This window comes from Coregonus clupeaformis, chromosome 11 (assembly GCF_020615455.1).
Source record: "Coregonus clupeaformis isolate EN_2021a chromosome 11, ASM2061545v1, whole genome shotgun sequence".
Lineage (NCBI taxonomy): Eukaryota > Metazoa > Chordata > Actinopteri > Salmoniformes > Salmonidae > Coregonus > Coregonus clupeaformis.
In genome coordinates this window covers 22,578,112-22,592,997 of record NC_059202.1, presented here as the reverse complement: position 1 = coordinate 22,592,997, position 14,886 = coordinate 22,578,112, and the positions used below count along the sequence as shown (strand labels likewise).

At 41.1% G+C, this 14,886-nt stretch overlaps 1 protein-coding gene across 3 annotated transcripts; it reads left to right on the top strand.

Moving 5' to 3' along the window:
- The first annotated feature begins 325 nt into the window (after nt 1-325).
- On the top strand, nt 326-14,414 carry LOC121576532 (E3 ubiquitin-protein ligase UHRF1). 3 transcript variants are annotated; one of them, XM_041889751.2, is made up of 17 exons: nt 326-468; nt 1,738-1,895; nt 1,997-2,263; nt 2,503-2,660; nt 5,268-5,483; nt 5,890-6,005; nt 7,396-7,582; nt 7,939-8,062; nt 8,243-8,350; nt 8,566-8,670; nt 8,837-8,943; nt 11,015-11,177; nt 11,340-11,477; nt 11,579-11,705; nt 12,066-12,223; nt 12,527-12,625; nt 12,746-14,414. In XM_041889751.2, the coding sequence occupies exons 2-17, from the start codon at nt 1,743-1,745 to the stop codon at nt 12,890-12,892; spliced, it is 2,373 nt and encodes a 790-aa protein (XP_041745685.1). In that variant the 5' UTR covers nt 326-468; nt 1,738-1,742; the 3' UTR covers nt 12,893-14,414. The 3 variants fall into 3 exon arrangements, with proteins under 3 accessions (XP_041745685.1, XP_041745686.1, XP_041745684.1); XM_041889752.2 differs by having other exon boundaries at nt 1,733-1,895; nt 12,069-12,223; XM_041889750.2 differs by having other exon boundaries at nt 1,733-1,895.
- Nucleotides 14,415-14,886: the final 472 nt, after the last annotated feature.

Below are 14,886 nucleotides of genomic sequence, written 5' to 3'. Positions count from 1 at the left end.
TTTGCTATGCTGAGAAAGTAGTTTTTCAGTTTGAAGAAATCACACTGTACATTTTTTGTCAAATGTATCTAAAGTTTGGTGTCGATCTGTCTTCTCGCAGGGATAAAGTTGTGCTAAAACGTTGTACAACACAGTTCTGTTTCTGTGTTTGATTGTACTGTCCATTTACACAATCTCGCGCCAAATTCTCGGAAGAGGGAAGACCAGAGAGACCCTAGTTTCGCGGGCTGAAGCTAAGCTCCGGTCACAGTTTTGATTGACAGGAATTACAGCCCATCAGAGATAAACTCAGAATGGTAATAGCCAATAGCGGAAAGAAGGCGGCAAAATACGCTGTTGAAGATTCTTATTGAGTCCCCTAAAAGCAGTCTACAGAGGAGTTGTGAATTTGATCAAGAAGTAGTATAGGATTACGTTTGACCGTTTAGTAAACGTCATTTAATTATTTGCATTTGGAAGTAAAAACAGGTAATGTAATGTTTATTTGGCATTTTGAAAGTGGCTAGTTAACTTGGCACAGTGAATGCCTCATTCTAACCAGCTAGCTACTGTAACGTTAGCTAACTTTCTGGGAGTGAATTCAAAATATTCTTATTTCGCATGCTAAGTTAACTCACTAGGTATAAGTGTCATCAATGTAACGTTCATCGTTCCTTTGGTTAATTAGCAACTCCAACGTATTAGTTGACGTTGTAGCTAACAGTAACTAGCTAGTTAGGCTAATGTAACGTGGTGTGCTGTCAATGTCGATTAACGTTACTACCACAGACTACTGGATTTGTTACTATGGTGGATGTGTGGGTGTTAAGTCTAGTTAGTTTCAACATTTCAATGGCTACCCATTTACATTAGCTAACGTTAGTATGACTAGTTAATTCTGACTTACTAAGATGGCTACTTAATGTTAGCTATTGCAAAAGTGTTTGTTTACGACGGTTATTAATATTACTTGTTAATTTGATGTTAGTTACTTGTCCACCAGCCGAGAACAAAATAGCGCGCTTTTTTGAAGCATAGCTAGCTAACGTTAACTATTACATTAACCAGGGAATTTGAGATATTCAATTGAAATAGCTAGCTACTTGTCAATTGTTCCACAATATTGTTTAATGATTCGTTTGTGTATCTAGCTAGCCAGCCAACATTAGCAAGTGAAAGTAAACTGGTGAAGTAGTAGTTACTGCCACAACAATGTGTACCCCATCCCAGAACCAGCTGACCCGAGGAAACCCAGACAACTAGCCTCCTCCCAGCTGAACACAGTTTCGCTAGCTAATGTAAAATTAAACGAACGTTATATATATATATATCTCATACTGTCTACATAGCAATTATATTCAAGTTTCGAGACGGTAAAACGTGTTGAAACAGTGCGCTTGAAACATTGTCAGGAAGCGAAGCCACGTTGTTTGATACAAGCGCTGCCTTCGCGCCAGGATGGGGTCGCAATAGCTGCATTTAAAAGTGGTAGGAGTGGCTTACTAACCCAGTTTCCCGCACTGTTAAAATCAGCATGGCATGTTTGTTGAATGTTGTTTCCTGGTCATTGTGAATGGAATTTGAAATGATTTGGGGAAGTATTTATTCAAGGACATAATGAATGATTGATTCACTTGATCAATAGTTGGCACAGTAATACTCAAAGTAAAGGAAAAACATTGAATGATGCTGCTTTTTCAACTCCTGTTTCAGATGATGCCATTAACCCACAGTTTGGCTCCCTTTTGCACAGGGCAGCTGCAATGTGGATTCAAGTGCGCACCATGGATGGCAAGGAGACCCATCGGATTGACTCCCTGTCTAAACTTACCAAGGTGGACGAGCTGCGCCTCAAGATCTCGGAACTCTTTAAGGTTGACCCAGAGAGGCAGAGGCTTTTCTACCGGGGAAAGCAGGTGGGGCAGATGGATACTTTTCTGTTCAATTCAGTTACAACAGTGTTGCTGGGGTCCTTACTAATCATGTCTGAATTAATATGTTCTGTTTCTGGTCCCAGATGGAGGATGGCCACACCATCTTTGACTACAACGTGGGTCTGAACGACATAGTGCAGCTGCTTGTTAGACAGGCTGCGCCCCCTGCTGCTGTCCTCAAAAGCAAGGACAAAGAGGCTGAGCTGTCTGACTCTGACTCTGGGTGTGGCTCGGCGCAGAGTGAGTCGGACAAGAGCTCCACCCACGGGGAGGCCGAGGTGCAGGCAGCTTGCACCTCCACCCAAACCGACACGCCAGACCTTGTCGACGCCGGCTTTGGCTGTTACAAGGTAAACACAGGGCGGATCTCTAAATGGACCAGTATTTTCTGGACTGGTATCATTTGGAGGGGTGAAATGATGCTTTTAACTTAATCTAAAATGGCATTTGCTTTAATATTTTGGGCTTCTTGAATTGGGGTTGAAATATAATAGAAGCCAATCTTAATTTGAAGTTTGCAAAACACAAGTTTATAATGTGTGAATTCAGCATTGTCAATATCAACTTTTTGTATTCCCTCCTCCCCCAGATTAATGAGTTTGTTGATGCCAGAGACTTGAACATGGGCGCCTGGTTTGAGGCCCAAATTGTGAACGTTACAAAGACCCCAAAGACATCTGGAGAGGAGGGCTCTGACGCTAAACCCAGTGAAGAGGAAGTTATTCACTACCACGTCAAATATGAAGAGTAAGCACTCTCAAGTATTTCATATTTAAATATCGGATGATTGGATGGATATGTTATGCCTCATTGGCAACGGTGATGGTTACCCTCAGCAAACATGTATAGAAAACAGATGTGTTCATGTGGAGCTTATTGCCATTTAGCAAAGAGGTGGACCAATGGGGAGATTGATTGGTTATGTCCCAATTATCTCTCCTTCCTCCGAAAAGGTGCACTTGTTAACTTCCCTTTACTGATTTTTTTAAAGGAAATGACTGGTATAAGAAATATTGTGGAACTCTCACTAGCCCAGGTCTCCACCCATCTAATAATGCTTTTAGATTTGTGGAAAGTAGTGAACTAGTGCACACTTCACAGGGCTCGACATAAACTCTTGTCCAGGACATAAAAATAAAAAAAATAGTTGGATAAGAAGAATATATCATTTAGATTTAAGTTGTACGAATGGACAAGTATTTTTTTTTTACAAAAGCACAATATCAAACAATTACTTAGATCACCGTTGGCTCTCTGATCCAATTCTGGAATAATATTCAAATCTATTTTTTATGTAGGCCTACATAAATAAAATAAAAAGCCTACATGTCAAAGTGTAGGTGATATCCATATTGGCTACAGCCTCATCTCCAAACCGATGCTGACATGAGGCGCTAGAAAATGTAGCCAAACTTTAATGAGACTTTTAATTACACAAATAGGCCTATAGGCTAAACGCCAGTCATGTTTCACAAATCTAATGAAGGATAATTAATATTAACGTCTAAAGGCTTGATTCTGTCGACATACGAGGCACGGTTCATTCAGATTAAATGAACAGCACATCACCCACCCTGAATCTGAGCGGAGGCGGTCAGCATTTTGAAATTATTAATTGTTTGAATTTAATTGTCATTTTATAAAGCAAGTCTAACCTAGTTTCAAAGTAGCCTAGTCAAAATACGACTATAGAAGTGTTGAGTGAATTATTTTATTAACACTTAATGTGCCATTGAAACCAGCATTTCTCATGTTCTATTGGTTTGCAAATCAACTTTATTTGATTGTCCAGCAGCCAAAGACATAACCCTCGTTATAATAGTAACCCATGCTAGTTGATGCATCATTAGGTCTCCCCTCTTAATTTCTAAGAAATATTTTCATCTGTCACATGAAACCGCTGGCGCGTGCAGTGTGCTTTGGAGAACCATGGTTTCCACTAATTGCATTTTGGAACTTTCTACACAGCCTACAGCCATGTGCGCATTGTTGACCTTATAATATGAAGAAATACAACTTTATCAACATTTTAAGATAAACGGTCTGATCTGTTGTCAGCCTCATTGTATGTTAAAAAACAACAAACCAAAAAAATTATTATTTTAGCCTTTATTTAACTAGGCAAGCCAGTTAAGAACAAATTCTTATTTACAATGACGGCCTACACCGGCCAAACCCGGACGACGCTGGGCCAATTGCGCGCCGCCCTATGGGACTCAATCACGGCCGGTTGTGATACAGCCTGAAATCGAACCAGTGTGTCTAGTGACGCCTCAAGCACTGAGATGCAATTTGTAAGTCGCTCTGGATAAGAGCTTCTGCTAAATGATGTAAATGTATGCAGTGCCTTAGACGCTGCGCCACTCGGGAGCCCTATGTGCAGTGGTTGTATGAATTTTGGATCTGTTGTCCCAGAGTCTGTTTTGAACCGTAGACATATTGTTTTTTTTATCGTCCCAGGGACGACGGGACACACTTAATTTCGAGCCCTGGAGGGAATTATTTTATAAAGACATAAGAAGTATTTGGTTGTAATGTTGCAGTATTTTATAGGCTACCAAGGGTGGCCAACCATCCTTAAGGGGGCAGTGTTGTATTTTGAAACATGCTTGAAATATGAATATGTAAAGAAGCCAATAGGAAGGGTGTAGCCTAAATGTTTTTCTGATTCTCTATGGTAAAAAATATAGTAATGCATTTTATTTTGTAAAGTGGTTCCTTGCATCATACAATGGTGTAAAAATTGTGTTAGATCTTTTTTATTTCATTTCTTTGGCCAAGTAAAAAAAAAAAAACTTGTCCTACTTGTCCAAAGGACTAGTGGCAAAAAAAGTTAATGTCAAGCCCTGCTTCAGGAGATATTATTGGGGCGCACCCATTGCTTTTTGACAACAGGCTGTCAATACCACAGAGTACCACTCTGTTTCCGTATCTGTGGCAGAACACCTTGTTCATTTCCTCATACTTTTAAATGAAGTGGGGCTTCAACATTCATGTCTTTCCTGATAAGTCTATGCAAAAAAATTCATAACACGACAATTGGCAAATAAATTAAAAATATTTGTGCTTGATAATTTGTACATTGCCTTGCCACATTGTTTTGCCTGCCAGTGTGTAAAAACCGAAGGAACATTGAAATGAATTTTTTTTTATTTATTTTTTTTATTTTATTTGAATGATTTGTATTACTCAGATGTGCCTCCAGCAGTCAAGTCCCTCAGAATTCATACACTTCTTTGAGCTGCTTCTGTTTTTTCAGATATGTCAATCATCTTACAAAAGCCCCATTATGTAGGAAGCACCTGCCGTGTGCATCTGAGCTGAATACTGCATCTGCCTCTGTGGTCTCTCTAGCTACCCAGAGAATGGCGTGGTGCAGCTGCATTCCAAGGACGTGCGCCCTCGTGCCCGCACCGTCTACCAGTGGCACCAGCTGGAGGCTGGCATGGTGGTCATGGTCAACTTTAACCCCGACGAACCCAAGGAGCGCGGCTACTGGTACGACGCCCAGATCCAGAAGAAGAGGGAGACGCGTACCCTGCACGAGATCTACGCCAAGATACTGCTCGGGTAATAATTGATCCTGTTCGTCTATATGGATTAACTGTAAGTCGCTCTGGATAAGAGCGTCTGCTAAATGACTAAAATGTAATAGATGGATAGATAGCCCCGTGTAGCTCAGTTGGTAGAGCAAGGCGTTTGCAACGCCAGGGCTGTGGGTTCGTTTCCCACGGGGGGCCAATATGAAAAATGTATGCACTCACTAACTGTAAGTTGCTCTGGATAAGCGCGTCTGCTAAATGACAAAAATTTAAAATATATATATATATATATATATATATATATATATATCTACACAGTATAGATTGCACTTTTGTATTATGTTGATGTCATAGTTTTCCATTGGCCATGTATAGCATTTTGTTTGCACAGTAGGACCATGAAGGGTATCCTAAGAGCTTGTTTTTTATTTCAGGGATGCCGGTGACTCCCTGAACGACTGTCGCATCATGTTCTTGACTGAGATTTACAAAATCGAGGAGCCTGGAGCTTTGGATGGATCTGGAGCGGGATCTGACAGTCCACTGAAAAGTAAATTCGAGCCTACAAGTGACCTACCTGAATTTGTCTAAACTTGTTTTCGTTGCAAAATGTTTTCGTTTGGAGTAAACTGTGTTCATTGCATAACGTTTTGCTACAGTGTCAAATGTTTTGCACCAGAATCTGACTGAATACACCCCTGATTAGCTTTTGAGGAGACTGAAACCGCGTACACAGTAGGCTAGTTATTGGATTAGGTTTATCAGAAACACATGTTAGCAATCTCACTAATATCAAGGCACATTATTTGTATTTTTTTGTCATTGAACTGTTGACCAATAAGTATCTAAAGAGTACTTTTAAAGTATCAAGAACACATTTTATACACTTTTACGTAAATAATTGACTTGCGCTCAATATACCGTTGCAGACAGTGATGCTCCATTTGTTTCTATTTCATCACAAAAGGCCTATGTGTTTAGTCTCTGTTCTCATGTAACGTCAGTGCATTTATCAGCCTGGTTTTCATGAAGGATGAGAGTGCATGTAAAACGCATGCAAAGTTGCAAACCGTTTGGAGGTTGAAAGCAGGCTATAGTTCAACGTTGGCGGCAGATGTTAGAAAACGACCAACACGTACTATTGTTACCATAGAAACTGGGATTAATCTTGACTAGCTTCACGATGCAAGATGAGAATAATTGTTAGTTATGATGGCTGCACAAATCAAATTTAACTTTGACAGTCTTACACTTTTTTTGTGCTGACTGAGCATATTTAGTTTGCTTGTTTGCATTCATCCAATACATTGGTTGTAACTGAAATTTCCAGGTGACCCAAAAAGGAGGGCAGTCATTGATAATATCAAAGATGAACACAGTTTAATACAATAATTTAGGGAAATCCCTTCAGAACAGAACAACTTGTTCCCGGAGAGCTACCGTCCTGTAGGTTTTCACTCCAGCCCTGTTTCTGGAGAGCTACCGTCCTGTAGGTTTTCACTCCAACCATGATCCTGGAGGAACAGGGTTGGAGAGGCCTGGTCTAATCATGCAGTACCAAATGTTCTCTAAACATCAGCCTGAGAGGCTTGTACAAAGTCAAAACAATAGAAGGTGACTTTGCCAACTGCTACAGAATCAGTGTTCATAATGTCAATCACTATCAAATGATATGAGAAGACCTCATAACATTCAGTATCAAGTGTAGTGACCATCAACCCCTACACCAAACAGTGTCACAAAGAGAACACTGGAAATCATGCGTGTTGCAGAAAGGGAAAACATATGCTAAGCATTGTGTGAATTACTGTTAACTGAATATTAATTCATCTTAAATATTCCCATTACACAAATGCATCTCCCACTGTAGGGGTTACGGTACACATGTTAACGTTTACAAGTCAAAGGGCTGACATTGTCGTTGCTCCTGTTTTCTCTAGGGTCAAACGGACCCGAGTGCAAACACTGCAAAGACGACCTCAAGAAGAACTGCCGCTGGTGCAATTGCCACGTGTGCGGCGTGAAGCAGGACCCGGACAAGCAGCTGCTGTGTGACGAGTGTGACATGGCCTTCCATATCTACTGCCTCAACCCCCCGCTGACCAGCCTCCCCGATGACGACGACTGGTCAGTATACTACAGTACTGATGTCTGGGCTGGCAGTCTGTCCGTCTGGCCAGTGCCCTCATTTATAGCTGCTTATGTGACTTGTCTTATTCATGCCATTGATTCAGATGGCACTTGAAGAATGTTTCTAATTGGAGTTTGACGTGACTTCAAGCTGTTTTGATTTGGCTATTTTGAATTGAGCATTATTCATTTGAGTTTAGTTTTTTTTTTTTCTATCGTGAGCGCAAGTTAATGGTGTACTGTCCAAATTACTTGAAAAAGAAGAAAAAAAACATTTCCGATCTCTGCACAGAGAACACCCACGGGTGCTGTCCTGTTGATCCCTGCTTGCTCTAACCTCTGTATTTATCTAGGTATTGTCCCGAGTGCCGCAACGATGCCAGTGAGGTGGTGCTAGCAGGAGAAAAACTCAAGGACAGTAAGAAAAAATCCAAGATGGCGTCCGCCAGCTCAACCAGCCAGAGAGACTGGGGAAAGGTAATAGCGTTGAGGAACGTTGATGGGTGGATCCACCTCTTAGTGAAATAGCATAGGTGTAATGAAGGGTGCTTTGACATTATACACCCAGTCACCCTTCTGAACTTTTAAATGGATTTGTTGTTAGTTTAGTAAACTGTCTATACCTACGTGTTTTTACACAACCTCTTCTCCTATCAGGGCATGGCTTGTGTCGGCCGCAGCAAGCAGTGCACCATCGTGCCCTCCAACCACTATGGCCCAGTCCCTGGTGTCCCCGTTGGAAGTATTTGGAAGTTCAGGGTCCAGGTGAGTCACCTCTTCTGTTTACAACAGGCTGAAGAGGAAAGCCATAACTGCAGTATTTTTTTGCATAATATACCCCAAAACATTGTCATTTTTAATTTGACAATGTCAAAACAAGTCTTGTGGGTGGCTAATGTGGATTTGATTGAATGAACCCCTTAGTTTTTGTAGTGATGACTGTAGGTCCTGGTAGGTTGTTCACTGTTTTGTGTGTGCAGGTGAGTGAGTCTGGTTGCCACAGGCCACATGTTGCTGGGATCCATGGGAGGAGCAACGATGGATCTTACTCCCTAGTTCTGGCAGGGGGCTATGAAGATGACCAAGTACATAGAACCTCTTCCATTTTTCCTTTACTACATGTGCCAATAATGTACATCATAAAAAAACATGTAAATGGAAGAATAAGTCTGACAAGATTTAACGGCATGTTGTGAACACCTTAAGGATGACAAGTCACTGTGCTAATTCTGGTTTTCAATTGGTTCCCAGGATGATGGCAACGAGTTCACCTACACCGGCTCAGGAGGGCGAGACCTGTCTGGCAACAAGAGGACAGCCGAACAGTCGTGTGATCAGAAGCTCACCAATATGAACAGGTAAGTGAGCAAAAGGAATCAGTCTCTGCACAGAGGACATCCACAGGTGCTGGTGTACAGTGGGGGAAAAAATGTATTTAGTCAGCCACCAATTGTGCAAGTTCTCCCACTTAAAAAGATGAGAGAGGCCTGTAATTTTCATCATAGGTACACGTCAACTATGACAGACAAATTGAGAATTTTTTTCTCCTGAAAATCACATTGTAGGATTTTTTAGGAATTTATTTGCAAATTATGGTGGAAAATAAGTATTTGGTCACCTACAAACAAGCAAGATTTCTGGCTCTCACAGACCTGTAACTTCTTCTTTAAGAGGCTCCTCTGTCCTACACTCGTTACCGGTATTAATGGCACCTGTTTGAACTTGTTATCAGTATAAAAGACACCTTTCCACAACCTCAAACAGTCACACTCCAAACTCTACTATGGCCAAGACCAAAGAGCTGTCAAAGGACACCAGAAACAAAATTGTAGACCTGCACCAGGCTGGGAAGACTGAATCTGCAATAGGTAAGCAGCTTGGTTTGAAGAAATCAACTGTTGGAGCAATTATTAGGAAATGGAAGACATACAAGACCACTGATAATCTCCCTCGATCTGGGGCTCCACGCAAGATCTCACCCCGTGGGGTCAAAATGATCACAAGAACGGTGAGCAAAAATCCCAGAACCACACGGGGGGACCTAGTGAATGACCTGCAGAGAGCTGTGACCAAAGTAACAAAGCCTACCATCAGTAACACACTACGTCGCCAGGGACTCAAATCCTGCAGTGCCAGACGTGTCCCCCTGCTTAAGCCAGTACATGTCCAGGCCCGTCTGAAGTTTGCTAGAGTGCATTTGGATGATCCAGAAGAGGATTGGGAGAATGTCATATGGTCAGATGAAACCAAAATAGAACTTTTTGGTAAAAACTCAACTCGTCGTGTTTGGAGGACAAAGAATGCTGAGTTGCATCCAAAGAACACCATACCTACTGTGAAGCATGGGGGTGGAAACATCATGCTTTGGGGCTGATTTTCTGCAAAGGGACCAGGACGACTGATCCGTGTAAAGAAAAGAATGAATGGGGCCATGTATCGTGAGATTTTGAGTGAAAACCTCCTTCCATCAGCAAGGGCATTGAAGATGAAACGTGGCTGGGTCTTTCAGCATGACAATGATCCCAAACACACCGCCCGGGCAATGAAGGAGTGGCTTCGTAAGAAGCATTTCAAGGTCCTGGAGTGGCCTAGCCAGTCTCCAGATCTCAACCCCATAGATAATCTTTGGAGGGAGTTGAAAGTCCATGTTGCCCAGCGACAGCCCCAAAACATCACTGCTCTAGAGGAGATCTGCATGGAGGAATGGGCCAAAATACCAGCAACAGTGTGTGAAAACCTTGTGAAGACTTACAGAAAACGTTTGACCTGTGTCATTGCCAACAAAGGGTATATAACAAAGTATTGAGAAACTTATGTTATTGACCAAATACATTTTCCACCATAATAAATTCATTAAAAATCCTACAATGTGATTTTCTGGATTTTTTTTCTCATTTTGTCTGTCATAGTTGACGTGTACCTATGATGAAAATTACAGGCCTCTCTCATCTTTTTAAGTGGGAGAACTTGCACAATTGGTGGCTGACTAAATACTTTTTTTCCCCCACTGTAGCTCTCCCTGGTCTCCATATATGTTACAGTGAAGTGTGGTCTGTTACTGCTGCATTGGGAGAGCTGTCTTCTGTCCTACATGTATTCAGCAGACCAGCACACCTTTCCCCATGCCACCATTAACACTACATGTGTGATACAGTGGTGTGAATGAGGTTGAAATGGATGGGCTTATTTGCTTTGCATGTCTATGCCTCTTGAGCTTTAGTTTGACTGTTTTCAATGATCATGACCTGTTCTAACAATTCACCTTTTATTGTATTGAGTATAATTAATTCAAAATTATTCAAGTAGGACATCTTATTTGCTGTTTAAACTGTCTGTAAAGTATGTTGAGTGAGTTTGAGATTATTCACTGCCATCCACATTTTGATTCTCATTTGAATGACCCAATCCTCATTTGCCCGTGTGACCCAGAGCTCTGGCTCTAAACTGCAACGCGTCGGTGAATGAGAAGGATGGGGCAGAGGCCAAAGACTGGAAGGCAGGCAAGCCGGTCAGGGTGGTGCGCAGCTCCAAGGGCCGCAAACATAGCAAGTTCAGCCCCGAAGACGGCAACAGATACGACGGCATCTACAAGGTGGGAAAGCACAGGCGCGATATGGGCTGTTGAATCTGAAATTAAGTACAATATGGAAATACTGTATATTATTACCCCCCTTAGCAATTCACAAGCCTGCTTCATTGATGTCTTGTCCTGTGGTTCCATGTTGACTGATAAGAATGCCCTCCTGTCTTCCAGGTGGTGAAATACTGGCCAGAGAAGGGCAAGTCCGGCTTCCTGGTCTGGAGGTACCTGCTCAAACGAAACGACGACGAGCCAGCGCCATGGACCCGGGACGGCAAGGAACGCATCAAGAAACTGGGACTCACCATGCAGGTAGAGGCACGGCTCATCCTGTCAACTGCAGCAAATGTGACTATGCCTTTTTTTTTTTTTTTTTTTGCTCGTTTTGATGACTATCTTTGAATATTTTGTAGTATCCTGAGGGCTATCTGGAGGCCCAGGCTGCCAAGGAGAAGGAGAAGGAGAACAAGGAGAAGGAAAATGAAGAGGTGACTGAAACGCCCACCAAAGGGAAGCGGAAGAGGAAGTCTCAGTCTAATGGTGAGTACTTCTTCAAAGTAGCTGCAGAATTAGCTTTAGCCACACAAAATACATTGATAGCTTTCAGATTCCCAACAGAATACAGGTGCAAGTGGTTATTGATTGATTAACTCTATTCTCACTTTTACAATCATGAGTGGTATTGACCCTGGAGTAAGATGTAAATGGGTGTCCATCTCTCTCCTAACCTTCTGTGTCAATGTGCTACCTCTCCTAACCTTCTGTGTCAATGTGCTACCTCTCCTCACCTTCTGTGTCAATGTGCTACCTCTCCTCACCTTCTGTGTCAATGTGCTACCTCTCCTCACCTTCTGTGTCAATGTGCTACCTCTCCTCACCTTCTGTGGTGCTCTTTTATAGCAGGAGCTGAAGAGAAGTCGTCACCAGCCAAGGGAACTCCCAAGAAGATGAAAGTTGAGGCTTATAAACTGACCAAAGAACAGAAGGCTTGGATCAAGGGTGACGAGCCCAACAGGAAGCTTTGGGGTGAAGCCATGGAGTCTCTGGCCCTTGGCCCGGTAAGGAAGTCTTTGCCAGATTTCACACCATTGGAATTCAATTATTTACCCAGGTAGTCTCATTGAGAAAATCTCATGCTGATGCAAAGCAATTGGCTCTTGATGTGACCATCTGATTCTTTTGATTGTCATCACTGGTGGTGTACTGAGCATTGTTGTTATGTCCATTGAAGGGCTGATTTTTAGAATGCATTAAGACACGTAAAATGACTTAGTTTTGCAGCTTCCGATTTTCCATGTGATTCTCCTCACTTACCATGGGTTTGGATACTAGGTACTTAACAGTTACTTTTGCTTTTTCAGAAATTCCTGAACAAAGTCGAGGAGGTCTTCTCATGTATATGCTGCCAAGAAGTGGTCTTTCAACCTATCACCACCGAGTGCCAACACAATGTCTGCAGGGTTAGTTGATCTTTTTTGCTAGCCTCGTATTCACATTTTGCCTTTCTGTCCAATTTGAGAGCAAGAAAAATGGAGTGAGAGATTGAAAGTTGCACTTTTCCTTTATTTCCTTTTTTATAGGAATGCCTTCAGCGGTCTTTCAAGGCAGAGGTGTACTCATGCCCGGCATGCAGGCACGATCTGGGAAAAAACAACCCAATGACTGTCAACAAACCCCTCCAAGCCATTCTCAACCAGTTCTTCCCAGGATACAGCAGTGGACGGTGATAGCTTGTTCCAGCTGCTTGAACAGCATGGAGACTATATATATATATATATATATATATATATATATATATATGAACTATGAGGGCAGTTAAGCAGTTCAGTTCAGACAAAAGAATAACTTTTCTTTTAATATATTTTGCAAATGTAGAACTGTCTGTTTGGCGAAATGCCACCCCTTCTTCTCTGGTCCTATTTGTCATTAACTGTAGTTGATGTAATTAAACTGCCTTGATCAAATGTATCTGTAACCGTAACGCTCTTCTGTTAACAATGCATTTTAACTTTAATTGCCAAAATCAATACACAAGTTTAATTCCTTCAAGCACATGCGGTTTTAAGATGACTACGATGTGTATACTTTGCGGAACCTTTTGATAGAGCAGATAGACATGTTAATCAATTGCATACATTTATATTTAGGGAACACTCCCTTAATTGAATGTATTTTATATTCTAAGTTTGATGTCCAATAGAACTGTCCCTAACTCGTGTGTTTCTTAAGCGAAGCACAACTGATAAATCTGTTAGCAACCCCATTTTTTAAAAAAGTGTCCTCGTATACCGTGCTTGAGTTAATGTGTGGTCTTAGATTGTGCCTGCCATCACTTGATGGCATGGTTAACATGTAGCCATTTGCTTGATTTGTAATGTAGCATCGGGCGCTGCTGCATCCAGAATGGCTTTTGCTTCAGTACATTGCTATGAGCTTTTTGGGCTACAGTAGAAGGAATTATGGGTATGGATTTGATATTGAAACCTCTTCTCCCCCAGAGTTATTTTTAAATGTTTATAAAAATGACTTCGTCATGGTGGATGTGAGTGTCATTTTAGGTTATGAATTAACATTCCAGTAACATACATACTCGTTATTTCAAATGTAAGTGTGTATACGCTTTACAAAGCTTTTTTTTTACATTTACTTTCCCATGTGTAATCTGATGGAGTTACTGAACATTTGATTTCAATTTGAGGCGAGCAAAATTACTCACCAGAAATGTATACCTTTCACTGGTTGACTCTATTGTTCCAATTTATTTTGTAGTAATTATCCCTTTTAATTGTAAAATGTATGTTGCCTTAATCCTTTAACTGCTGTCTTAAGCACACTGTTTCCATCTGATACGTCTGAACAAGCCCAAAGATGTCATGTGTAACCTTTGTACAGTTGTGCACAATTCCTGTTTAGGTGTTCCATGAAATGCTTTGATCCAAGGCAGGGCTATAGAACACTTAAACATCTAGCCCTGTTGAACTTTTCCCTGGTGGTTCAACAGGAAATATTTAAGATCCAGAATTGAAATTTTGCTCAGTTGTATATTTCTGCTTGTTCTATTCCAATATTGCAAAATGAATGCCAGTGGCTGCAGATGTTAGTAATACCTCAAATATTTACTATTTGCATAAACTGGAAATGTATATTTTCTAAAATTGTATATTTTTAGAACTTGTTTTTTGATATGTAGTATTGGAAGTTACTTTTACCAAGTGCAGAATATCCCAATAAACCTTCAACCTTTTTTTTTATAAAATTTGCAATTTTCCAACATGTTTCTTTATCTCGGTAACAAAGTAATGGTGCCTTTTGTCCTAGTGGTGTCAGTTTAATGACTACAGTCTATTTAAAATACATGTGTAGATAATTCTGCATGTCCATTTTATATCAAGCTTTGAAACACTACTAATTCATAGCTATTATACTGCCACATGTTACACATTTTTTGGGGGCAAGCATTGTCTGAAATCCATGTTATTGGTTTTGGTTGTAAGCACATTTACACGTATTTCGTTCCTTGTTGCAAAGGATGCTGCACTGTTCCGAAGAACATGGCTACATTTGGATCAATAGTACATTCCTTCAGAGAAAAAAACTGTTCCGGGGACTTTTGTAGTACTAGTTACCATTTTGGTGGTTTCCACTAGTTACCACAGCCACAACGTCAAAATTGGCTATAGTAAAAATTAATGAAAACAATTTGCTTGTTGGTCTTCAAATT